The following is a 26,883-nucleotide window of genomic DNA, read 5'->3' on the forward strand; positions in this document are numbered from 1 at the left end:
GGCCAGTTTCATTTATTTGATACACTTCTGAAGTTTAATGTTGCTGATTCTATACAAAAGTGCATATGGCATTGAATAGGTAAATTTTGAAGCCTGTTTTCACTACTGTTTAGAGTGGTGGTAGGAAGTCAGCTTTTAGAGAACAAAGGGAACAAAAAGACATAAATGAAAGGAAAAAAATGTTTTACAAATTTATGAAATGTGTTTAAGTAAATTAGATACAAAAATCTTCCTTAAAACTATTACAAAATAGAATAATTTGTATGTAATTTTCATACACATTAGACTTAAAAGTTGTAGATAACTTTAATTGGAATTGATCTTTACAACATAGAAAAGGTGTTAAATTTCCACTTACTTTGAAATGAAATTTGAGAGAGCCCACCAGTGCTGATACCATTTTCCAGGAACCTGTGATACAGACGCCCAGTTAGTATTGTCAGAGACAGCAACTAAATGATACACTATGGTAAGTAGACTTGTCTACTAGAGTAGTACACAGTCTGCCCTTACGAATACAGGTGGTAGTCTTAATCGTTAGTAAACATCAGCCAACCATTGATTGCATAAAGTGCTTTTTTGGAAGATTTGTGTATTGTGTGTATATGTGGTTTTCCATCTCTCTCTATCCTCTATTACTTTTTCAGTATTTTTCTCATTTAAGTACATTTGATCCTGCTAAATCAGTATGTTAAGAAAACTTTTTGTATTCTTTTCTAGGTATCCTCAATTCCCATTATTTCAGATAGGACAAAGGACCTACTTGGTACTGCACTGTTGCTAGATGGAGTAGAATCAGGTAAGGAAAGTAAATGTTCTTTATTAAACCAAGCCTATATACATTTGTATATAGAGATAAGATTTTCAGAAAATAAAGGAATTTTGAAAGTATTAAAGCAACTCACTGGTTTTAGTTCTAGTTGTTCTAGAACACATGTTCTAGTTGTTCTACTAACCAACAGTGTCATTTTGAGTCACTTTTTTTTTGGTTTTGTTTAAATTCAAGTTAGTTAACATACAGTGTATTATTAATTTGGGGGTAGAATTTAGTGATTCATCAAGACAGTATGGTACTGGCACAAAAACAGATAATATAGATCAATGGAACAGAATAGAGAACCCAGAAATGGAGTCACTTTTTTTTTAAGGCCAGTTTCTTCATTTGAATGAAAGGATTTTTTTTTTTTTAAGATTTTATTTGTTTGAGAGAGTGAGTGAGAGAGAGAGAGAGAGAGAGCACAAGCTGGGGGAGGGAGAGGGAGAAGCAGACTCCCTTACTGAGCAAGGAGCCCAACATGGAGCTCAATCCCAGGACCCCGGCATCACGAGCTGACCTGAAGGCAGACGCTTAACTGACTTAGCCACCCAGGTGCCCCGAAAGGATTTTTGTGATTGACAGTGCATAAGAGTCTAAATAAGCTACTTTTTCTTTTTTGCCCCAATTTCTACCTGATCTGATCTTTTTTTCTAGCTCTAGCCTAACTGATCTTGTTTAATTTTGAAGTAGAGTGTAAGCTTCATGAGAACAAGGACCATGTCTGCCCTGTTTACTTTAGTATCCTTAATGTCTGGTACAGACTGATGTATGATAGATGATGCCAAACAGTTATTTATATTGAATATTGAATTAGTGAACTGAATTGAAAAACAGAACTATTGAAGGAAAAAAATAATAGGGTAGTTTGGTCTTTATATATCATTATCACTTGCCAGGTTGAGTTACTTGGTGGGATTCGAAAAACATAACTGTATTCTGATTCTAAATATGAAGATTATATCTAATAAATGAATTTTACTTTTGAGAGATTTGAGTGTTTCATGCAGTTTTCAGTGGGCATTCTCTCAGGTCAAATGAATGTGTTCTTTAGAGTCTGATGATGAATATTTTGATGCCGAAGATGGAGATACACAGACTGGTAAAAGTGTGACAAGTTCAGTACTAAAAAAAGTTGCAGAGGCCCCAAATGAGGAGCTCATTAATCTTTTACTAAAGTTTGAAATTAAAGAGGTAGGTATTTTTGTTTTGTCTATAAATAAATATATTGTTGTCATCACTATCCTTGTAAACTATCTCATGCTAGATTCAAACATTAAGTATATTAAAAATATACTCTGTCTTCCCTACTTCCTAACACACACACACACAGTTCCAAGAAAATGAAATGTTATTTTGTAAAAACTGATATGAGAGTGATCTGTACTGTATCTAATCTATTCTGGAAAAGCTCAAGATACCTAAATGAGATTTTCTTTTCTGTAGAAAATTTCTATGACATGTTTACATTAATTCTTTTTTTTACTTTTAAGCTAAATAATATTGCTTATTTTTATGTTTATAGTTCAGAAAAGTATAAACAACCTAAATTTTCAGCATGTCTTTATATCCATTAAAAGCATGTAATAAAAGGAAACATTGACCTGGAAAGATGTTTATAAATATCATGCTTTTAGAGAAAAAAGAGATTATAATAACCAAGGACATCATGATTCTATTTAGAAATTACACATGCATTTTTTTCTTTGATAATGCATGATGGACAACGTTCATTTCTGTGCAGTGGAATTATGGTTTCTTATTTGTGCCTGTTTGTTTTTCCATATACTCTAAATTTTTAATAATAAATATGCATTGCTTTGATAATAAAACACAAAGGTATAAAAAGATGTTTCTTATTGACTGCTTTATATCCCAGTGTGAGATGATGTCCTAAAATGTAATGTCAGAAATACCAGATTTTAATTGTGTATATAAATCCCTCTAAGTATTATTGGTATTTGTTTAAAGGAAATATGTATTATTTATCTTTAGCCTTCTTTGACTTCTCTCTGTTTTTCATATGCCCATCTAAAGTATCAGAAAATCCCTTGACTCTAACTTCAGAATACATTCAAATGATTGCTTTTCTACTGCACTGTCCAAGTCACCGTCTTGCCTGGACTAGTGCAGTAGCCTCATAATGTCTCTCTGCTTCCGTAAGTTATTCTGTTCTTAACACAGTAGCTAGAGTGATCCTTTTTTTTTTTTTTTTAGAGCATGCCAGCGAGGTTTGTGGGGGGCGGGGAGGAGAGGGAGAGAGAGAACCAAGCCTGATGCAGGGCTTGATCTCATGACTCTGAGACCATAACCTTGAGCCAAAATCAAGAGTTGGACACTTAACTGATGGAGCCACCCAGGTGCCCTCAGAGTAATCCTTTTATTTTTTATTTTTTTATTATGTTCAATTAGCCACTGTATAGTACATCATTAGTTCTTGATATAGCGTTCAGTGTTTCTTTTAAAGTAAAAGTCAGATCATGTCATTTCTTTGCTCACAACTATCCGTTGGCCTCCATCTTTTTTTTTTTAAATTTAATTTAATTTTATTATGTTATGTTAGTCACCATACAATACATCATTAGTTTTTTTTTTTATAAAGCATTTCTTTTTTTTTTTTTATTCTTATGTTAATCCCCATATATTACATCATTAGTTTTAGATGTAGTGTTCCATGATGGCCTCCATCTTGATTAGAGTAAAGGGTTAAGTCCTTCCCATGGCCTGCTAGGCCTTACATGGCATACAGGTCACCCCATGTGACTTCTTTAGATTCATCTTCAGTTCTCTTCTGTGTTGCTCACTCTGCTCCAGGCATATTTCATGATCCCTTCAGTAAATATTCATCAAGTGTCATCATGGAGTGCATTGTTTTAGATACTGAAGTTATAGCAGTGAGCACAAAGTTCTTGCCTTATGGAGCTTACACTTGCCTTTTGTTCTTCCTTATATATACCAAAGCACATTCATTGTGCTTGCCGGGGTATTTTTTTGTGTTTTTTTTTTTGTTGATGTTTTTTTGCCTGGAACACTCTTTTTCTGTATGACTTGATTCTTTACTTCTATTAGATACTTGCTCAAGTGCCGTCTTACTGGAAAGGCCTGACTACCCAATAAAGGGAACCTTCACTTTTCCCCACTCTTCTTAGAATATAAGCTCCATCAGGACAAGGACCTTGTCTGTCCTGGTCACTTTGATGTTCCTAGCAGCTGGTATGGCCTTGTACATGGTAGATGATGCCCAATAAATATTTTATTGAATATTGAATGAATAAACTAAAATGATAAACAATGATAATCAGAATCATCTAAGAAAAAATAGTGTTGTTTTTCCCAACTTGACTTCTTTTGCCATTTTGAGGTTTTAAATGTTGCTGTAGTGAAATATATTAAATTTTTTCTTTATATCTTAGTGTATGTCTAGAAAATTCTCGATTACAAAAATATTTACCCACAATTTAATATATTATTTTATTATTTCATTGCTTTCACTTTAAATCATTGATTTATCTGAAATTTACTTTTATATAACAACTCTGTACTGAATATCTTATACTATCTTATTGTTTCTATTTTTCAGTTGACACTCCTAGTTTTTCTTAAGTATATATCACTGCCAACAATGTTATTTTTGCTTTTTTTCAGTATTTACACTGTTCTGGTTGTTATTGCCACCTAACAGGTTATCCCAAAACATGATAGCTCAAAACAGCTGTTTTATTTTGCTCAGAGTATTATGGGTTAGAAATTGTGGAAGGGCCCAGCTTAGCAATTTTTTAAAAAGATTTTTATTTATTTATTTGAGAGAGGGAGAGAGAGAGAGTGAGCACTTGGGGGGGTCAGGGGGGCAGAGGGGAGGGAGAAGCTGACTCCCCGCTGAGCAGGGAGCCCGACACTGGGCTTGATCCCAGGACCCTGAGATCATGACCTGAATCAAAGGCTTAACCCACTGAGCCACCCAGGCACCTCCCAGCTTAGTAATTTTTGTGTATAGCTTTTCATTTGGTTACAGTCAGATTTGCTGGAGCTACAGTGACCTGAAGCTTCAGAGGGCCTCAGAGTGTCTCACCCTTGAAGCTGGCACTTAATACTGGCTGTTGGCTGGGAGCTCAGCTGGGACTGTTTGAAATGCTTACTCATGGCCTCCTGAACATGGCAGTGTCTGGGTAGTTGAACTTTTTACATGGCAACGAGCTTTCCCTCAGTATGCATTCCCAGGTGGAAGTTTTATGGGTCTTTCTTACCATTGGAAGTTATTATAGTGTTGCTTCCTCTGTAGTCCGTTGAATGAAGTAGTCACAAGCCTGTTGAAATTCAAAGATGGTAGACAAAGATCTCTATCTCTTGATGGAATATCAAAGAACTTTCATGTTTTAAAAATTGCCACGTGGGGGCGCCTGGGTGGCTCAGTTGTTAAGCGTCTGCCTTCGGCTCAGGTCATGATCCTAGGGTCCTGGAATTGAGCCCGGCATCGGGCTCCCTGCTCCGCGGGAAGCCTGCTTCTCCGTCTCCCACTCCCCCTGCTTATGTTCCCTCTCTCTCTGTGTCTCTCTCTGTCAAATAAATCTTCAAAAAAAAAAAAATTGCCACATAAATATTTTGTATTTGATTGACTAAATATACTGGCTGTCATATCCAGAATTAATTTAAATAATACTGTAATAGTGAATAGCCTGTCATACTTTATACTTTAATGGGAATGCTGTTTTTTTTTTAAATCAACACACAACATGATGGTAGGTTTAAACATGATAGGGTTAAACATCTAAACATGATAGGTTTAAGAAAAACATTTTAGGGGGCGCCTGGGTGGCTCAATTGGTTGGGCGACTGCCTTCGGCTCAGGTCATGATCCTGGAGTCCCGGGATCGAGTCCCGCGTCAGGCTCCCTGCTCGGCAGGGAGTCTGCTTCTCCTTCTGACCCTCCTCCCTCTCATGCTCTCTGTCTCTCATTCTCTCTGTCTCAAATAAAAAAAAAAAAATTTAGTAAGAATACATACATTCCTGTTTCTACTAAATTAAAAAAGTAAATCAATAATTGATGTAAAATTATATCATGATTTTTATATAGATATAGTTGTATTCTGAATAATAGAATTTAAGGTGATCATTTCCAGTCATAGTAAATAACTTTATGGTAGTAAGAAAGTATGAGCAAAGTTTCTATTATTCTCATGATGATATGTATGAAAAAAAATTTTGTTTTTAAGCATGATTCTAAAATTCATCAAGCCTTTATTTTCTGTCCTGATCTTTTAGGTGGTTTTGGAATTTACCAAACAACAGAAAGAAGAAGATACAATTCTAGTATTTAATGTTACTCATTTAGGAACAGAGGCTACGATGAGAACATTTGATATAACTATGGTATCTTATTTAAAGAAAATCAGCTTGGATTACCATGAAATTCAAGGTAATAGTTGTAAAAATAGAAATGATGGTTTATAAATTTAATATCACTTTTAGTATCTGAAACACTTGTGTATATAATAATATTTATAATAAATAATAGCACCTGTTTTAAGAATTTTATAAATAATAACTCATTTAACCCTTATGACAATGTTATTATCTCCAATTTACATATGAAGAAACTAAGGCATAAATTTTATATAATTTAACCAGGGTCATACTGCTGGTTAGTGGCTAAAACATGATTAAAACCAATTAAAACCCTGGAAGTCTGGGTTTGTATTCTTAGCTACTGTGATCTGCTGTCTTAGAGAGTCCATATAAATCTCCTTTATGTAGGGAATATTATTCCCATTTTACAAAGAAAGGTTAAATAAGGAGGGATTAAGTGGCTTATTCAAGACCATGCATTTTAGGAATGGCAAAACCTAGAATTTATCTCTGATCTTGTAATATTAAAGTCTTTGTTCTTTCTATTAAATAGTGTTTATATATCAGAAGCAGCACTAGGTTATAAAAACTTAGGATGGGGGATAAAATTCATTATTTTAGAAGCTCTTATGGTTTATTTCAGTGTACATCTTATGTGCTAATTAAGTATTTGAGGAATGATGTAATGGGTGAATCTACAGTAATTACTTAATATTTGCCTAATGTTTTAGTCAAATATAAAGTCCTATTTTTGTTATTTTTTAATAGTTGAAACTAAAACACATCTCAGTTTAGAAGAAAAATGTTTTATATGTTAGTCAGTTTCTATAAACACTATGTTTGGATGGAGTTTACATTACTGTCTTGAGGGGAAAATGTAAAAAATTTGCTAGGCTGTTTTTTCCTTTAGGGAAGGTTATGACCTTGATGCTGAAGTGAAAATTCTGAGATTTCTCAGGAGCAGGAGTTATAGAACTGCAAATAATAAAAGATGGATAAAGTGGTGTATAAATCACTTCTTCCACAGCTTTTTGAGGCAGTTCCTTGGTATGTTTATGTGAAGGATATAGAGGATATCTAGTAGTGTACCTGTAGTTTTTAAATTAAAAGAAATTTAGCAATTCCCCTCCCTTAGAAAATACTTTCTTTTCTAATATGCCTTCTCTCTTGGCCTAAACAAAGAAAATTATGCAAATTCTTTAATATGAATGAAATATTCTTAGAATTTTATAGCTGAGTAAGGTATTATATATTTTTCTTTTTTTTTTTTTAATTCCTTAATTTTTTATTCATGGTACCACTACCACAATTTACAGGGCAATATACCTGATGTAATAAAAAGAAAAAGACAAAACTACAACAGATAAAAGACCTCAGGAATGTACATCTAATTGACACTACATTGCATTAATCAATAGCTGCACTTTGTGCAAACTGTGGCTATGAGAGTCCTGAACAATAAGGGCTTCCTTTTTAAGCTGCAGTAACTTTTCTGACTCTGGATCATCGTTCCTTCTGTGGCAGATTTTTACAGTTCCTCTAATGCATTTGGGACGACTGTCTCAAAGTAACCTGCAGCTTTCCTGACAACTCCTCGCTCTCCTGCTAAGAACTGTAGCCTTTTTCTTCTGAAATTTTTTTAGAACCTTCTGCTACCATATCCACCACTTCCACCACCAGATCCATAACCACCACCATAGGGACTGCCCGAGCTTCTTCCACCAAAACTGCCCCCCTTCATGGGCCCTAATTTGATTCCTGTTGTCCACTATAATTTCCAAAATCATGATAGTTCCCACCACCACCATAGTTACCTCCAAAATTTCCTCCTTCATTGTAACCATCATATACTGCACCACCACCTCCATATCTGCCTCCTTGGTGTCCATATCCTGGTCCACCACCACCATAGCCTCCTCTACGTCTATAACCAGGACCATCGCCATAGTTGCCACCATCACCTCCAAATCCATTATATCCACCATCACCTCCTCCATAACTACCTCTGCTGCCACCACCTCCGCCATGATAGCCTTCTCTTCCACCAAAGTTTCCACCACGGCCAAAGTTACCACCACTTCCAAAGTTTCCTCCACGACCCATGAAGTTGCCAGATCCACCTCCACGACCTCTTTGTGATCCAGCAGACTGCATTTCTTGTTTAGAAAGGGCTTTTTTCACTTCACAGTTATGCTCATAAATAGTGTGGTATTTCTGAACAACAGTTTTATCAACTGTATCATGATCATCAAAAGTTACAAAAGCACATCCTCTCTTTTTTCCACTCTGCCTGTCTTCTACAACTTCTATGGTTTCAATCTTGCCATACTTTTCAAAGTAGTCTCTCAAATTATATTCTTCTGTATCTTTTTTAATACCACCAACAAAAATTTTCTTCGCTGTTAGATGGGCACCAGGCTTTACAGAATGTTCTCTAGAAACAGCTGTCTTTGGTTCCACTACATGCCCATCAACCTTGTGTGGTCGGGCACACATTGCTGCATCCACTTCTTCAACACAAGAGTAAGTCACAAAACCAAAACCCCTGGAATGTTTTGTTTGGGGGTCTCTCATCACCACACAATTTGTAAGTGTACCCCATTTTTCAAAATGTTCTCTTAAACTATCATCTGTAGTTTCAAAGCTCAAACCACCAATAAACAGTTTTCTCAACTGCTCTGGTTCCTTTGGATCATGGCCCTCCTCCCCCCGGCGGTGGCGGTGGCCACGGCCGGAGTTAGGCTGGGGGTGACCGGGCGGCGGTTTTACCTCCATTTTAAGACCGGACTCACCTCTTCCAACTCGAGTTCAATATGGGACCCGGTATTACATATTTTTCTAGTTCAGTCTTGTTATATAGTTGAGAAACTAAAGTTGAGTATCTCCTAGTAAGGGTAGAGATGAACTAGAATTAATTTTTCTTAATTCTTAATTAACTTGTCTTTCTACTGCCATATAAATGCACATATGTCCTTAAAAATATCTAGGGAAGTATTGATTATTTTTGAACACAGATGTAAAATCAAATGAAAATAAATATGCATGTTTTTAAGTAAGCTGGATGCTAAAGGTAAGATCAATATTTAGATTGGTTTATTTATTCACCAGTGCGTGAAAATATGTGCAGATAGTCTGTTAAAGCTTAATTAACAACATTTTTTTTAAGAAGAAAAAGACATACAGAAAATTCCAATCTTAAAAAAAGAGCAATTTATTTGAAACACTTTTTTCTTTTTTTTAATCTAGGATCCCGAAAGAAGCCCCTTCACTTGATTAGCTCTTCTGATAAACCTGGATTAGATCTCTTAAAAGTAGAATATGTTAAGGTAAGGGCCATAAAATGTTTACATATTTATTGTATACTCTAAACTGTCCTCTGGAAGGAAAAAGATGATTAGTAGAAAAAGCAGATCAGTAAATGCTCTAGATGTTTGTCATAGGTTTTAACCACAGGGATATCCACTGTTTCTTTTTCCATTTTCATGTTACACTTTCTCTTTCACTTACGTACAAGACTAGGACCATTAAGAAGCCACCAAGCTCCCTGTCCCCAAAGATAGAAGCTTGGGATGATGTAGAATGCACTCCTATCTCTTGGGGCATATTCACCTGCCTATATTCGTTGTATGTGTAGGTGATATTTGGCTGAGTATCCTTCATCTAAAGGGATAAAGTCAAATTTGATTGGGTGCAGAAAAGAACTGCCAGGATTGGGAAAGGACAAAAAGATATATGAGAAATGCTGAAGGAAGTAATGGTATTTCGCTTCATTCAGGATTAGTTGATTTGTTTAATCATTCAACAACTATTTATTGAATGTCTTTGTCAGGTTCTGTTAGGCACTTGGGATACAGAGATTAAAAACATTCCCTGTTTTCAAGGAAATTAAGGACTTGTAGGAAGATAGACAAGTAGATAAAAATTAAAATATAATGTGGTTGATTCTCTCACAAAGAAGAGTATAAAGTTTTATTGCATTAAAGAGGCAGAGATGGGGAGCCTGGGTGGCTCAGTTGGTTAAGCATCTGTCTTCGGCTCAGGTCATGATCTCGGGATCCTAGGTTTGAGCCCCGCATCTGGCTCCCTGCTCGGCGGGGAGTCTGCTTCTCCCTCACCCTCTGCTCCCCCTCCCCCTGCTCATGCTCTCTCTCTCTCTCTCTCAAACAAATATAATCTTTTCTTAAAGATTATATTTATTTATTCATGAGAGACAGAGAGAGAGGCAGAGGGAGAAATAGGCTCCCAAGGAGCAGGGAGCCCAATGTGGGACTCAATCCCAGGACCCTGGGATCATGACCTGAGCCAAACGCACAGACTTAACCATCTGAGCCACCCAGGCGCCCTCAAATAAATATAATCTTAAAAAAAAAAAGAGGCAGAGAAACTGGCCTAGCCAGAAGGCTTCTCACAAGAGGTAAAACTGAATTTACTGTGGATGTTCCCAAGAGACAGAACTTGAACCAATAGATAATTATGATGGGAGATAGATTTTTGACTTAGTATGAAGACCTAATTAAATCAAATTTCTCTAAAGATTAAATTTGTAAGAAAATGAGATTTCTTTCAGTGGAGTGAACCTAAAATAGACTTCCCAAAGATATAAAGGGATTCAGCGTTTGGGTGATGGATGGGCTAGATGACCTTTAAGCCTTCCAGCCTTCAGAGTTTATAATTCTGGTCTCTAGCTGTAGTCCCCACCTACATGGTCTTCCATATTTGAAGAGGAGAACAAATTTGCACGACTGTAATAAATAAATAATTTGGCTATAAATTTAAAATAATGACAGTAAAATTATATAATATACATAAAATTACAGTTCTGAATAATATAAAAAATAAGCTAAAGATCATAATAAGTGATTTATTTACTTTGGTCTTAAATCTTTCTTTAGAACTTTTGTTCTTTTTTTTTAGGCTGATAAGAATGGACCTAGTTTCCAAACCACATTTGAAAAAACTGAACAAACACTTAAGGTAAGAAATTTAGTTTAAAGAATATATCTTATTTGAAAATAACTTACTGTGGAAGGCTCCAGTATCCTTTGAGGAATAATGACTGGGTAATCTGATGAAATTATCAAGAACCAATAAAAGTTATAAATTAATCTCATAGATACCTGCCATGCTCTATATTTATCATTTAGTATCGTAGAGCTGGTGTTTTAACCTACTGTAGCACATCCTAATTATTTCTTATAAAGGGAATGCTATAGATGACAGAACTTTCATTTACAAAGAAACAACAGGATTTTAAACAAATCATACTATATACTGCTGTTTAATACAGGGCTAAGAAAGTGTGAAAGACAAGGAGAGATGTTGAGTACTTCTGGAGCCACATGAAGGTAGTCACATGGAGGAAGACGAAACAAAAGTAGTTGTGGGTTACATTAAAAAGATAATCAGAGATAGGAATTTTAGGTTACACTTTTGAGAGATGGGAGAATCTGTTGAATATTGTGAACCCTCCTTTTTATAGTCTTTTATATCCACTTAGTGCTCTGAGGCAATAAAAGGAAATTTTTTTTCTTAAGATTTTATTTATTTATTTGAGAGAGAGCATGAGAGGAAAGAGGGTCAGAGGGAGAAGCAGACTCCCCGCTGAGCAGGGAGCCCAAAAGGAAATTCTTTTATTTAAGCAAAGATTTTTTTTTAAAACTTTCATTTGCTATTAGAAAACCACATATTCCTGAAAGCAGTTTTTGTTGGTGTCTTAGCTTTCTTGGGTCACTGTTTTAAAAAATGTAACTTATTTTTCTAAAAGATATATTATCTATCTATTTAAATGATAAGACTATTATGGTTTTAGACAATCATTTAGTAACTGAGAATTCACTTATAATTGTACTTTTTATATTTAAATCTCATGAATATCACATTTGAAATTATTTCTTGACCTAGTATTAACACATGGTGATTTGGGAGTTTCATGATCTAACTTATATGTTTTATGTAATCATAATAAAGAGTCCGTTGAAGATCCAAAAACATGATGGATATTGGGATGGTCATGACAAGCTGATTATAGGCTCCATGTTAATTCTGCTTGGGAAATGGAATAATTAGGTTACTTTGATATTCATAGGAACTCTCAATGTGTGTAAGTGTGATTTACTCTCTATATATTTCCTGTTTAAGGAGTCTAGGTTATGAGTCTTGATCTCCTCTCTCTTCCTTCCAAGCTGTGGAAGCAGTGATGTAAGCCTAGCTAGAAGCCTTTTAGGTCCATCGTGGAGATTATGGGTATGATTGGCCTGAAAAACAGATTTTCTTTTTAAAAAATTTCTAGGTGGCTTTTTCATCTTTAAATCTGTTGCTGCAAACACAAGCTCTTCTGTCTTCTATTAATTACCTGACAACCATAATTCCATCCGATGACCAAAGAAGTGATTCTAAAGAAGTGCAAATTTCAGATGAGAAGCAACAAAAAAATTCAGCTCTGCAGAAAGGTATGAAAAACACTTCATTTCTTGTTAACAAGCATGTTAGAATCTAGAGGAAAAAAATGAATCTTAGAGATCATTTAGCTCAGTCTTTTGTGTGCCATTTTTCCCACTTCTGTCCTTTTCTTCAAACAAAATCATATGTGGGTAACTGCTATATAAGGAAAAGGTAACTAATACTGTTGCTTTAAAAAAAAAAATACCTGTTTTTGTTCTTTGGTGGTGGTGGGGAATGCTTTAGGTGGATAATAGGGAAGAAAACCTCTATTTACATTGAGTTCTTCCTTATCTGTGGCTCCTGAAGAGGCCCCACAGAGGGTTGGTCTTCCCTTCCATTTTACAAATAAGGAAGTAAGACCCAGAGACATGAGGATAGCAGTGCAGGGATAGCATCTAGTTGGACAAGAGCCCAGATTTCAGATCAGGAAGAATTCAGTTTAAATCCTGCCTCTGCTACTTAAATTAAGTGACCGTAGGCACATTATTTTACTTCTCTGAGTTTCAGTGTCCTTATGTTATTTATTTTGTGTTTTTTTCTTGCTTTTAAATTATAAAAGTAATATCTCAATATGAAAAATGCAAACTGTACAGAATATATAAAGCAAAAAAAAATATTTGAAATCTTTAAGAACTTGAGAATTTTATAATTTTTTAAAACAGAACTGTGGATCACTTAATCTAAGGAAGAAACCTTAATAGAGTTTGAATTACTAGAATCTCATGTGATAGAATGCTTTGTTTTATTTTTAGTGATTGTATCCTCTAAAGATAGGGACATTATTGACTTCAGGCTGTTTGCCAAATTGAATGCTTTCTGTGTCACTGTTTGCGATGAGAAGAACAATATTGCTGAAATCAAGATTCAAGGTAAAAGTTTTCACACTGTTAAAAATTGTTTAAAAGATAGCTTTTTAAAAAATGTTAAAAATACATAAATGGAGGGCTCTGAGCTGTGAAAACGATAATTTTTTTTTTTTTTTAAAGATTTTATTTATTTATTTGAGACAGAGGAGTGAGAGACAGAGAGCTTGAGAGGGAGGAGGGTCAGAGGGAGAAGCAGACTCCCCGCCGAGCAGGGAGCCCGATGCGGGACTCGATCCCGGGACTCCAGGATCATGACCTGAGCCGAAGGCAGTCGCTTAACCAACTGAGCCACCCAGGCGCCCTCCCCCCGTTTTTTTTTTTAAGATTTTATTTATTTGCGAGAGAGAGAATGAGAGACAGAGAGCACGAGAGGGAGGAGGGTCAGAGGGAGAAGCAGACTCCCCGCCGAGCAGGGAGCCCGATGCGGGACTCGATCCCGGGACTCCAGGATCATGACCTGAGCCGAAGGCAGCCGCTTAACCAACTGAGCCACCCAGGCGCCCTCCCCCCGTTTTTTTTTTTAAGATTTTATTTATTTGCGAGAGAGAGAATGAGAGACAGAGAGCACGAGAGGGAGGAGGGTCAGAGGGAGAAGCAGACTCCCCGCCGAGCAGGGAGCCCGATGCGGGACTCGATCCTGGGACTCCAGGATCATGACCTGAGCCGAAGGCAGTCGCTCAACCAACTGAGCCACCCAGGCGCCCAAAAAACGATAATTTTTTTCATGACATAATTGAACTGCATGTTTTCTTTGCTCTTTGGGCGATAGCTGCTGGTCAGGATCTGACCATCAAATTGAAGCACATATATTAGTATTTTGAATCTTTCTGAGAGTTGTCTTGGAGGTGAAAAGAGATACTAACGTCCATGTGGGGATGCTGTTGATTAGCTGGGATAGATGTCAATCCAGAATTCAGGTTAAGGTCTACGAATATGCTTTCTATTGGTACAAATGCAAAACAACCTTACAATGAAGAGGAGAGCCTATGAGCCCATTACGTTCTTTTAGGCCGAAGCTGCTGAGACTAATCTGATTCTGTCTTTACCAGCTCACTGTGATCCGATAAATGTAAAGAATATACTTAATGAAATTCTTAAATAACTAAAAGCCCCCAAAATTACGTGTTTTTTTGTTGTTGTTCTTTCCAAGCTGGCAGTGTATCTGTAGTGAATTTGATTCATGAAACTTAGAGCTTCTGTGTAAATGACTGGATATAAGATATAAAGGGTTTCCTGAAACCCCATGATAATCAATTTGTACTAGGTATAGTTTTTCCAGAAGGTTGAAAATTCGGGTAATTGACTTATAATGAATTTATAGGTTTCATTGTTTATAACACTAAAATATATAATATTGCCGCTTATTTATCAGTTGGGAGTTCAAATATAGCTAAATTTTCACCCCCAAATAAAATTACACAATGAAAAGAAATACCTTGATCTTATTATGGTAGGTCTTTAGAAATTGTAATAATATAATTTTTTTTTCAGGTCTTGATTCTTCTCTTTCTCTTCAGTCAAGAAAACAGTCACTATTTGCCAGATTGGAAAATATTATTGTCACAGATGTTGATCCTAAGACAGTCCATAAAAAAGTAGGTGTAGTAAATAGATAGCTAATGTTTTGATAATTGAATGTGAGATTTTATTTTTAAATATACTTTAAGAAATATTAATGAAATATGTCTTGATACACAAATCTTTGTTTCAATAATGATTAAAAATATAAGCCCCTTTTAAATGAGAGTTTATTTTGTCATTATCCTCTTGGAAAGAGTACATTCAAATCTCTGCTTTTCAGGCTGTCTCAATAATGGGAAATGAAGTTTTTCATTTTAACTTGGATTTGTATCCAGATGCTACTGAGGGAGAGTCCTATACTGACATGTCCAAAGTGGATGGTGTGGTATCACTGAGTGTTGGCTGTATTCAGATTGTCTATCTTCATAAATTCCTCATGTCACTACTGGTAAAATCTCTATTTATATATTGATTTTTCAACTTAGAAATACTTAAGTCTGGTAGTTATGATTGCAGATCTTACAAAGTTTGGATTTTAGGACGTGCATTGTTTTGATTATAGATGGTATTTATGTATTAATGTAGAGGTCAAAACCTCATTTTAACAGCTGAAATCTGAGTCATTTAATGATTTTTGTCTAGAACTGGAATTATTTTTTTGCCAGAACATAGTGCAACCAAATTTACAAGTAAAGAAATACTGAAAATGCTTTTTTCCCCCTTCTGTTCCTCAGCCAAATACCCTTAGCCCTTATCAGGTAGCTCATAAATACAGATGGATGATCGGTGATTCCTTCCTAATTTTAGATAAATAAGACTCAATTGAAAGTTATGTGCAGGAAAAAAATAGTGCATAGATAAAAAAGAAGATTGCATTATTAATGATGTGCTTATCATCTGTTTATCTTCTTTTATACTTTGTGTCTACAGAACTTCCTGAACAATTTCCAGACAGCCAAAGAAGCTCTAAGTGCTGCCACTGCGCAGGCTGCAGAAAAGGCTGCCAGGAGTGTGAAAGATCTTGCCCAGAGGAGTTTTCGTGTTTCTCTCAGTATTGATCTGAAAGCACCAGTTATAGTCATCCCACAGTCTTCCATTTCCACTAATGCAGTAGTGGTCGATCTTGGGCTAATCAGAGTTCAAAATCAGTTTAGTCTGGTGTCTGGGGAAGACCATTTAAACCCTCCAGTAATTGATAGAATGGATGTGCAGCTAACAAAGCTCAAGCTCTCTAGGTATACTCTCTTTCAATAATTATGGATTTAAGTATTATTTAATGTTTTCCATGAAATTTTGTGTATGTTGAAATTTATACCCACAGTGCTTCTGTTGCACAGAATATTTACTTATTAATTCATTTTTTGAAAAGATTTTATTTATTAGAGAGAGAGAGATAGCAAGAGAAACATGAGCAGGGGTGAGGTGGGGAGAGGGAGAAGCAGGCTCCTTGCTCAGCAAGGAGCTCAAGGATGACGTGGGGCTTGATCCCAGGACCCCAAGAACATGACCTGAGCCGAAGGCAGATACTTAACCGACTGGCCACCCAGGCACCCCTGAATAGTTTTTTTTTTTAAATCAACTTTTTATTTTGAGAAATTTCAAACTTAACAGAAAAATTCCAGAAATTTTACCATGGACACACTTACAATCCTTCACCTAGGTTCACCAGTTGTTTACATTTGCTTTAACTCTAAGTGTATGCATAGTATTATCATTTGGAACATCTTTTTAAGTTAATTTTTCCAGGTGAGATGAAATTGACTTATTATCTTAGTTTCAGGTGTATAACATGATTCAATATTTGTATATATTGTGAAACAATCACCACCATAAGTCTAGTTAACATTCATCACTACACATAATTACAGTTCTTTTTCTTGTGATGATCTTTTAAGATCTACTCTCTTAGAAACTTTTAAAAATACAATACAGTATTATTAGCTAGTCACCTTGCTGTACATTACATCCCCAGGACTTAATTTATTTTATAACTGGAAGTTAAAACATTTTTTGCTGAACCTTTTGAGTATAGACATCTTAACCCTTTGCTCTAAATGCTTTAGCATGTGTCTCCTAAGAACAAGAGCATACATCCTCTTATATAACCATGATGCAATTTCAAATTCTGGAAATTTAACACTGATCCAACAATAATATCTAATATGCAGTCAATATTCAGATTTTACCAGTTGTCCCAGTAGTGTCCATTACAGTAATTTTCCCCTTGATCCAGGATCACGTATGGCATTTAATTGTATCCCATACTACTGAGGGGGATTTCTATACTGATAGGTACTTGCTCTGGAATAGTTCTTCAGCCTTTCTTAGTCTTCCATGATGATGACAGTTTTGAAGAGTATAGTCTAGTTATTTCATGGAATGTCTCTCAGTTTGGTTTTGTCTGAGTGATTCCTCATGATTTAATTGAGCTTGTATATTTCTGTAAGTATCTGTGTAAATAATGATGTATCTGTAGAACTCCCACCAGGTGAACATGAAAGTCTCTATATCATACATTTTAAAATCATTTTCTACCCCATCCAAGGAGATTTAATTATCCTGAATAAAAAAGGAAAATTATAAGGCAAGTTCAGAAAATAATTCTGGAGAAGGGCGCCTGGGTGGCTCAGTTGGTTAGGCGACTGCCTTCGGCTCAGGTCATGATCCTGGAGTCCCTGGATCGAGTCCCTGCATCGGGCTCCCTGCTCGGCAGGGAGTCTGCTTCTCCCTCTGACCCTCCCCCCTCTCATGTGCTCTGTCTCATTCTCTCTCTCTCAAATAAATAAATAAAATCTTTAAAAAAAAAAAAAAAAAGAAAATTCTGGAGAAGAGCTTTATCAAACTCTTTAGAAAATGCTAACTGTTCATCTTGCCATTTTTAAAAAATCTCTGTATAAATGCATATATCAGTCCTTGTACAGCTGTATTTGATGATTCCCCCCATATATTCAACAATATGAATTTCTTTTTAAAATTTAATCCATGTGTGTCCTACTGTTTGAAGAAGGTTTTCTTAATGGCTGATTGTATATCATGTATTTTAATCTGTCCTTAAAGTGAATTATTGATTGAGATTAGAAAATATTTAATTAGCACTGTTTCAAATCAGTGTTTAGAGCAGCAACTTTTGATTTTGTGTCCTTTTAATGATAGGTTGCATTTTCCTTCTATGTTTATGCATAGATATCAATTATATTTTTAATTAGGACAGTGATCCAGCCAAGCATTTCCCATCCTGATATTCAGCTCTTGCACCCAATTAACTTGGAATTTTCTGTAAATCGGAATCTAGCTGCATCTTGGTATCACAAAGTGCCTGTTGTAGAAATTAAAGGACATCTTGAGTCAATGAATGTAAGTATATGAGTGAAAAAAAACTCATTACTGAAATTTTAGATTCTGAAGACTTTCTTAGTATAAATCCATATGATACATGAAATTGTTTACTGATTGGCGTACAAAAAATTTCAATGAGGTCTTGTCCAAAAAGATGTTTATTATTTAGCAGAATTTAATCTTCAGTTAAGTGTAACTTAACATTGGTGTATGTATGTATGTATGTATGTATATATGTACAGTTGATATACAATATTAGTTTTGGGTGTATAACATAGTGATTCAACATTTATATACATTGCAAAATAGTCACCATAATGTCTTTTATCATCTATCATCTTACAAAGTTAATATTGTATTATTGACTATATTTTCCATACTGTATATTAACATCCTCATGACTTATTTATATTATAACTGGAAGTTTGCTCTTATTAATCCCTTTCACCCATTTCATACCCCTAACCCCCCTTCCCCTCTGGGAACCAACCACCAGTCTGTTTTCTGTGTCTATGAGCCTAGTTTTTGTTTTGTTTTGTTTTTTAGATTTCACATATAAGTAAAATCATGCTGTATTTGTCTTTCTCTGACTTACATCATTAGGCATAAGTGTTTTTGTTTTCTTTGGATAGATAAGCAGTAGTGGAATGGCTGGATCACATGGTAGTTCTTTTTTTTTTTTTTTTAGGAACCTCCATACTGTTTTCCATAGTGGCTGTACCAGTTTACATTCTTATCAACAGGACCTGTGGGCTCCCTTTTCTCTACCTCCTTGCCAGTACTAGTTGTTTCTTGTCTTTTGGGTAGTAGTCATTCTGAGAGGTGTGCAGTGATATGTAATTGTGGTTTTGATTTCATTTCCCTGATGAGTAATGGTGTTGAGCATCTTTTTATGTACTTGTTTGTCATTTCTGTGTCTCTTGGAAGAATGTCTTTTCAGATCCTTTGCTCATTTTTTAACCAGATTGGTTTTTTGTTTTGTTTTGTTTTAAAATTTTATTTATTTATTTATTTGACAGAGAGAGACAGCGAGAGAGGGAACACAAGCAAGGGGAATGTGAGAGGGAGAAGCAGGCTTCCTGTTGAGTAGGGAGCCCGATGAGGGGCTTGATCCCAGGACCCTGGGATCATGACCTGAGCCAAAGGCAGACGCTTAACGGCTGAGCCACCTAGTTGCCCCTAACCAGATTGTTTTTTTTATTACTGAGTTGTATGAGTTCTTTATATATTTTGGATATTAAGTGCTTATCAGATATATGACTTGCAAATATCTTTTCCCATTCAGTCAGTTGCCTTTTCATTTTAATAATGGTTTCTTTTTCTGTGCAGAAGCTTTTTAGTTGATATAGTTCCAGTTGGTTATTTTTCCTTTTGCTGCCCTTGTCTTTAGAGTCAGATCTAAGGAAAAATCTTTAAGATCGAAGTTAAGGAGCTTAGCACCTTTTTTTTTTTTTTTTTAGGAGCTTTATGGTTTCAGGTCTCACATTCAAGAGTTTCATCCATTTGAGTTAATTTTTGTATATAGTGTAAGAAAGTGGTCCAGTTTCATTCTTTTACATGTAACACTTAAATTTGAACACATCCAAAACTCTTCACCTCCCACAGAGTTTGTTTTTGATGTCCCTTTTTACATCTTTTATTTTTACTACTTTTTTAAAACATTTTTAGTAGTTTTATAAGTGATTAATCTACTACCTTTACTATATATTTACCTTTTCCAGTGAGATTTTTACTTTCATATGTTTTCTCTTTATTAATTAGTGCCATTTCTTTTCATCATAAGTCTTTTTTAACATTCTTAAAAGGCTGGTTTAGTGGTTCTGAACTCCTTTAGCTTTTGCTTGTCTGAGAAACACTTTATCTCTCCTTCTATTTGAATGATAAACTTGCTAGGTAGAGTATTCTTCGTTGGAAATTTTTTTTAGTACTTTGAATAGGTCTTGCTACTCCTTTGGCTTGTAAAGTTTCTTCTAAGAAATTTGCCAATAGCCTTATGGGTTTCCCTTGAACATAACAAGTTGTTTTTGTCTTGCTGCTTTTAAGATTCTCTCTTTATCTTTTACTTTTAACATTTTAATTATAATGTGTCTTGGTGTAGTGCTCCTTGGGTTCATCTTTTTTAGTACTCTCTGGGCTTCCTGGACCTGGATATCTGTTTCCTTCCCTAGGTTAGGGAAGTTTTCAGGTATTATTTCTTCAAAAAGTTGTCTGCCCCTTTCCTCTCTCTTCTCCTCTGAGACTTCTGTAATGTTAATATTCTTCTGTTCGTTGTTGTCCCCAAAGTCCCTTAAGATAGCTTCATTTTTAAAAATTTTTAAATGTTGTTATTACTCTGTGTTGGTGAGTTCTGTTGCTTTATCTTCCTGTTCACTGATCTGTTCTCCTTCATCCAATCTGCTGCTGAACCCCTCTAGGGTATTTTTCAGTTCAGTTTTGTATCTTTAGTTCCCTGACTTCTGTTTGGTACTTTCTTATATTTTATATCTCCTTGTTGAAGTTTCCACTGTGTTCATCCATTCTTCTCCTGAGTTCAATGAGTAGCTTTATGATCATAACTTTAATTCTTTATCAGGTAGATTGCTCATCTAAATATTATTAAAGTGTTTTTCTGAGGTTTTGTATTCTCTAATTTGAAAATATTTGTTTCCTCATTTTGCTTGACTTTCTGTGTTTGTTCCTATTTATTAGGTGAAACAACTCCTTTTTTCAGTCTTGAATGAATGGCCTTGTTTAGGTGATGGTCCTTCTCTCTCAATCTTGCCATAGCTTGTGGTTGTCTCTTGAGCTTTTGTGGTTGTCAAAACCGCCTGATTTATTATTGGTATGCCCTCATTATTTAAGAGTGTATCAAGATCTGTCAGTGGAGGGGCGCCTGGGTGGCTCAGTCACTAAGCGTCTGCCTTCAGGTCATGATTCCAGGGTCCTGGGATTGAGCCCTGCATTGGGCTCCCTGCTCAGCCAGGAGCCTACTTCTCTTGCTCCCACTCCCCCTCCTTCTGTTCCCTCTCCAGCTGTCTCTTTCTCTGTCAAATAAATAAACAAATAATCTTAAAAAAAAAAAAGATCTATCAGTGGATCCAAGTGGAGGAATATTATTTAGCACCTAGTTTTTTTTTTTTTTAAAGGTTTTATTTATTTATTTGAGAGAGAGAATGGGATAGAGCATGAGAGGGGGGAGGGTCAGAGGGAGAAGAAGACACCCTGCTGAGCAGGGAGCCTGATACGGGACTCGATCTCGGGACTCCAGGATCATGACCTGAGCTGAAGGCAGTCGCTTAACCAACTGAGCCACCCAGGCACCCAATTTGGCACCTGGTTTTAAGCTGATTGGAAGCCAGACCCTCAGGCAACAGCTTTTAAAATATGCAAATATATACAGTCCTATGGGACTGCAGTCATAATCCCTGCTGGGCTCCAGACTAGGAGATCTGGAGGTGTCCATTGAGCAACAACTGAAAAAATTAGTGTATTGCATTGGTGTATAAATGAGTGTATGAACTCCTTTCTGGGAAGTCTTGTCTAGCTGTAATGAGGCCAAGAGGATGTGCAAGGCTAGTGTCTCCCTGCTTTCATACCCTGAAAGCTCCTCTTTAGCCTCTAGATGTGTGGGAAACCTGAAGTCTGTCCCTTAGGCTGATGCTCAAGGTTGAGTGAATAGGTCTTTTTCATAGACTAAGGATGTGCTTCAGTCTGCTGTCTGTGCATTGCCCTGGGAGTGGTAACTTGCCAAGAACTGTCTTTCTGATAGTTACGGTCCTGTGGAGCTCTGGAACACCAGCCTTCTTGGCTAGCAGGGCCAGGCGATCCAGGGTGTTCACTTTGTGGATTGCACATGCCTGCTGGCTTTAGGAAGACACCTTGTGAGTGTAGGGGGCGGAGCATGCTCCCTGGCTTCAGAAAGGCAGTGGGAAAATGTCTTGACTGCGTGTGCCCATGAGCTTCAGCAGCAAAACAGGCTAGTGCCTTGTGCGTCTGTGTACTGACTTTAGTCTGGGAGTGGGAAAATGCCGGGACCACTCACCCACTCCAGCCATGGGTGTGTTGCAGCTGCCTGCGCTTGCAAACTTGAGCTGGCAAGTGGGAGAACTGCACCACGGTTTTGTTCTCCGGCCCAGCCAGGTTGCAAGGCAGCACTGCCATTGCCAGTGCAGCCCAGCCTCAGCAGGTGTTGTGACTGCTCCCCCACTCATCCCAGCAAGGCTCTGGGAGGGTGCCTGTCTGTGCTAGCGGGCCATGTGGAGAGTGCAACTGTGGCATCTGCCAGCGTGTCAGTCTCCCAGCAGTATTTCAGATGTCTCCTGCTCCTTCAGCCAGTGCCCCCAGATCAGCAAGTGAATTTCCCTCATATGCGGTCTAGGTGCTTTTCAAACTGCTGGTTTTTCACTGGATCTTGGGACAAGCCCTTTAAGAGAGGAGTCTCAGTTTGGGACCCCTGGAGGTCAGTCCTGTTGGTTTTCCAAGCCAGACATTCTAGGGGCTTCTCGCTTTGGTGCACATCCCAGGGGCACGGGTACCCCATGGGGAGCACCAACTCCTCACTCCTCCATGAGAAGCACCTGTCTGGTGAGATCCTTCCCTTTTGTGTGACATCACTGGGGGAGGGCTTTTTTGTGAGACCTTGTCTCTCTGCCTCTCCAGCTTATCTCAGTGTGGTCCTTTTATCTTTCACCTTGAAGAGCAGTTCATCAGGCTTCAGGTCTTTCTCAGAGGAAAATGATGCATATGTAGTTGTAGATTTAGTGTGTATGTGGGAGGTGAGTTCAGGGTCTTCCTATGCCACCATCTTGGACCCCTCTTCCTTATTTAATTTTTAAATTTGCTATATGTACACAATAGCAGAGATCTGTGTGTAAATTGTTTATTAGTATATCTCATTTTATATGTTATATACCCATACTTTTAATTTTAGGGGTATCTCAGTACCCCTATAGCATTGAGGGCAAAGCTTATTTTTTATACTGAAGATAGCCTTTTTATTTCATTGGAATTGTTACTTTTAAAAATGTAGAATTTTTGTTTTTTCTGAGTTTGTCACTTTTTTTAAATGATCTGATTTCCTTAATCATTATTATCTTTCCCTATAGTTTATATAAGTTAAGTAGATGGAACTAATACTGATTTATAAATCACCTTTTTTTCTCCAAACATTTTATTATCTTTGAAACCAAAAATATAAAATGAAATAAGTAGTGAAATACTTGAGTGCATAATGAATATATAATTTTTCAGTGTTAAGGTTATTCTTTCTTCAGTGTCTTATAAATAGTAATTTATTATCTATATTAGAATTGTTTCATTTTATTTAGCTATTTTTTAAAGGAATTAAAAAAATATTTATTTATTTGAGAGAGAGAGAGATAGAACAAGCAGGAGGGAGGGGGAGAGGGAGAAGCAGCCTCCCTGCTGAGCAGGGAGCCCGATGCGGGACTCAATGTCAGGACCCTGGGATCATGACCTGAGCCAACGGCAGATGCTTAACCAACTGAGCCACCCAGATGCCCCTAAAATTTTTCATTTTAAAATGAAATATCTTTATCTTTTCTTTTAATGATATTTCATAGGTTAATCTCAATCAAGAAGATCTTAATCTTTTATTTAGAATACTAGCAGAAAATCTTGGCGAGGCTACTGAAGACTTGAATAAAATGAAACCAGGAGTACAAAAGACAGGTAAGAGACTGACAGTAGGTGGCATAATACACATATCTATTTATTTTACAATTTAGTAGGGGAAACAGACAATAAAAATGACATAAACAAATATATATTTACAAATTGTGATTTGTATTACCATGAAAAGAAAGAAGATGTTTATTTGTTGAATAAATATTGCATGAACCTGTAGTTAGAGCTGATGGACTCTCTTTAGTTATGGCAATAGTTGGTTATAGGTTCCAAACTTATTTCTAAGTTGCATTAAATTAGGAGGAACCATAAGGAAGCATTTTACATCTGGTGGATTCCTGGAATAATTACTGTATGCAAATAAAAACACTCAAAGTTGGCAGTGGGCTATGGTAGTATAGTTAATCTGATTTTTAAATTGGGTTTTGTGGTAAAATATCTTTAAGAATGAAAACATTTGATAAATTACACCTCAGCAAAGAAAATACTGAAAAATTGTACTGCAGTAAAAACTCAGAGAATTTAAATTATTAGTTGCAATGGCCTTTTGACTTAAAGGCAAAGTAACTACCAGACCTAATTTTTAAAACTTTTATATATGTATATGACATGCACATATAGTTATTTTTTTCAAACAAATGGCACTATCCTATAAATGTGTATATGTGTGTGTATTTCTGCACTTTGCTTTTTTTATTTCAAATAACAGTTTATCTTGGTGTTCATTCTATATCTGTAAATATACTATGTATAGTTCTGTCTCATTCTTTCTAATGGCTGCCTGGTATTAAATTATCTTGAAGTATTATAATTTATTTAGCAAGTCTGTGTTGATGGACATTGCAGATTGTTTTCAGTCTTTCACTCTTACCCATTACATTGAATATCCTTGTCCATACACTTTTACGAGTACACATATGTCTGTAGGGGAAATACCAGGACTTCTTGATTAAAGGGTATTTAATTTTTATTAACTTAATATATGTTAAGTTAATGAATTTAATTAATTTAATTGAACATTTTTGACACCTCTTGCCAATTGCTCCCCTTAGGACTTGTACTAATTTTGCACTCCCACCAGCTTGTTTTTTTGTATTAAAATTTTTGCTAAATTGCTAATTGAAAAATGGTATCTCACTATATTTTTATTTTTAAAAAAACTTTTTCTTACTATATTACAGAGCACAAATAGTAGTAAAGAACACAAATCTTAAGTGTACAGTTCAGTGAATTTTTATGTATAGCTATACCATATAGCTCTTAATCACCATGATTAATATATAGAACATTTCCAGCTCACCCCAGAAGGCCTCCGTATGCCCCTTCCCAATCAGTACCAAACACCCACCCTGCCCTCAAATCCACCCAGAATTAACTGCCATCCTTATTTGTAATACCACAGATAGATTAGTTTTGCCTGTTTTTGAATTTCACATAAATGGAGTCATACAGAGTTTACTCTTTGGTTTTTGGCTTCTTTCAGTCATTATTTTGTTTGGGAGATTCTTCCATGTTGTTGTGTGTAGTGGTAGTTGTTCTTTTTAATCCTGTGCATATTTATCATATGAATGCATTAATATTTATTTTATCCATTCTACCTTTGATGGCAAACATTTGGGTTGTTTCCATTTGTTGACTGTCTTGAATAAAGTTGCTATGAATGTTGTTATACATGTCTTTTGTTATACTTATATACTGTCTTCTTTTGGTTGTATAGCTAGGCTTCACATGTTAGGCTCATTTGTTAGGTTTACGTTTAGCTTCAGTAACTTATGCCATATTATACCAAACGATTTTCTGAATGGTTGTACTAATTTACCAGCAATGTATGAGGGTACTAGTTGTTCCACATTCTCACTGGCCCTTGGTATTGTCAATATTTTTAAATTTAGCCATCCTGGCTGATATGCAGTGGTATTTCTATGGTTCTTATTTGTTCCCTGATTACTAATGAAACTGAGACCTTTTCATATGCTTCCTGGCCATTTGGATATCCTTTTCCATGACATGACTATTCAAATCTATTGACCATTATTTTTATTGAGTTTTTTTTTTTCTTAGTGATATATTGGAGTTCTTTGTTCATTCTGGATATGAGCCTTTTGTTGGTTGTGTGTGTTATATGTGTATGTGTTGATATAGGCATAGAAATAGCCCTATCTGTGATTTGCTTTTCATTCTTAATTGGGTCTTTTATGAAAAGAATTATTTAGTTGTAATGAATTCCAATATATCATTTTTGAAAGTGATTAGTGCCTTTTATTTCTTAAGAAATCTCTGCCTATTCCAGTAATTATTTTGTAAAAGCAAAATATTTGCTAGAATCATTTCCCCTGGATCACACTGTGGAACAGTGCTGGAATAAGGTGATAGTTAAGAAACCTCACCCTATGTGTTTCTTTCTCAGAGTTAATAATTGACAGCATTGGTTTTTTATAGAGTTTTCTGGTATGGTTTATGGTACAGAATTCTTGTGTTAGTGATCATAGATAATGTTAATTCCAATAATATTAGTAACTTATGTAATGTTAATGAGGGTTAGTTCAGAGTAATGGCTATTGTGAGACTGATGAGTTTGGACTCTACCATTTGCCATCTGTGTGAAGTTGGGCAACGTCCTGAATCTATCTGAACCTCAATCTGCTCATCGGTGAAATGAAGATAATAAAGTTTTTATCTTGAAGGGTTGATATAAAAATGAAATGAGACAATCCATGTACAGCCCTTAGCATAGTGACCAGCACAGAGGTAAGCAAGTGATAGCTATTATTAATTTTGTGTATTACAGTTTAGAAAGCAATTTTATTGCATTTCTGAGTATGTGATTTTCAGCACAACAGTGTCAGTTTCATATAGCTTTACTTTTGCTTTTTTGTATGGTATAAGAGATTGTAACCATCCCTCCTATTTTTTTCTTTTCTAGCTTTAACTCTTGTT

General features: G+C 36.0%; 1 protein-coding gene and 1 pseudogene across 1 annotated transcript in view; one reads left to right on the forward strand and one right to left on the reverse strand.

Moving 5' to 3' along the window:
• VPS13C (vacuolar protein sorting 13 homolog C) overlaps window positions 1-26,883 on the forward strand; it is a 179,419-nt gene that overhangs the window by 64,703 nt on the left and 87,833 nt on the right. The window contains exons 24-35 of the mRNA XM_045899939.3: window positions 721-799; window positions 1,869-2,008; window positions 6,074-6,227; window positions 9,404-9,483; window positions 11,072-11,131; window positions 12,447-12,606; window positions 13,351-13,467; window positions 14,956-15,059; window positions 15,266-15,433; window positions 15,916-16,220; window positions 18,192-18,339; window positions 23,883-23,991. Of these exons, the coding sequence (XP_045755895.1) occupies window positions 721-799; window positions 1,869-2,008; window positions 6,074-6,227; window positions 9,404-9,483; window positions 11,072-11,131; window positions 12,447-12,606; window positions 13,351-13,467; window positions 14,956-15,059; window positions 15,266-15,433; window positions 15,916-16,220; window positions 18,192-18,339; window positions 23,883-23,991 (1,624 nt within the window). The remainder of the gene's footprint in view (window positions 1-720; window positions 800-1,868; window positions 2,009-6,073; window positions 6,228-9,403; window positions 9,484-11,071; window positions 11,132-12,446; window positions 12,607-13,350; window positions 13,468-14,955; window positions 15,060-15,265; window positions 15,434-15,915; window positions 16,221-18,191; window positions 18,340-23,882; window positions 23,992-26,883) is intronic.
• LOC123861133 (heterogeneous nuclear ribonucleoprotein A3-like) lies at window positions 7,590-8,932 on the reverse strand (annotated as a pseudogene).

This window comes from Mirounga angustirostris, unplaced genomic scaffold (assembly GCF_029215605.1).
Source record: "Mirounga angustirostris isolate CCGP_5_RB_7025 unplaced genomic scaffold, mMirAng1.0.hap1 SCAF_9, whole genome shotgun sequence".
NCBI classification, from domain to species: Eukaryota; Metazoa; Chordata; class Mammalia; order Carnivora; family Phocidae; genus Mirounga; species Mirounga angustirostris.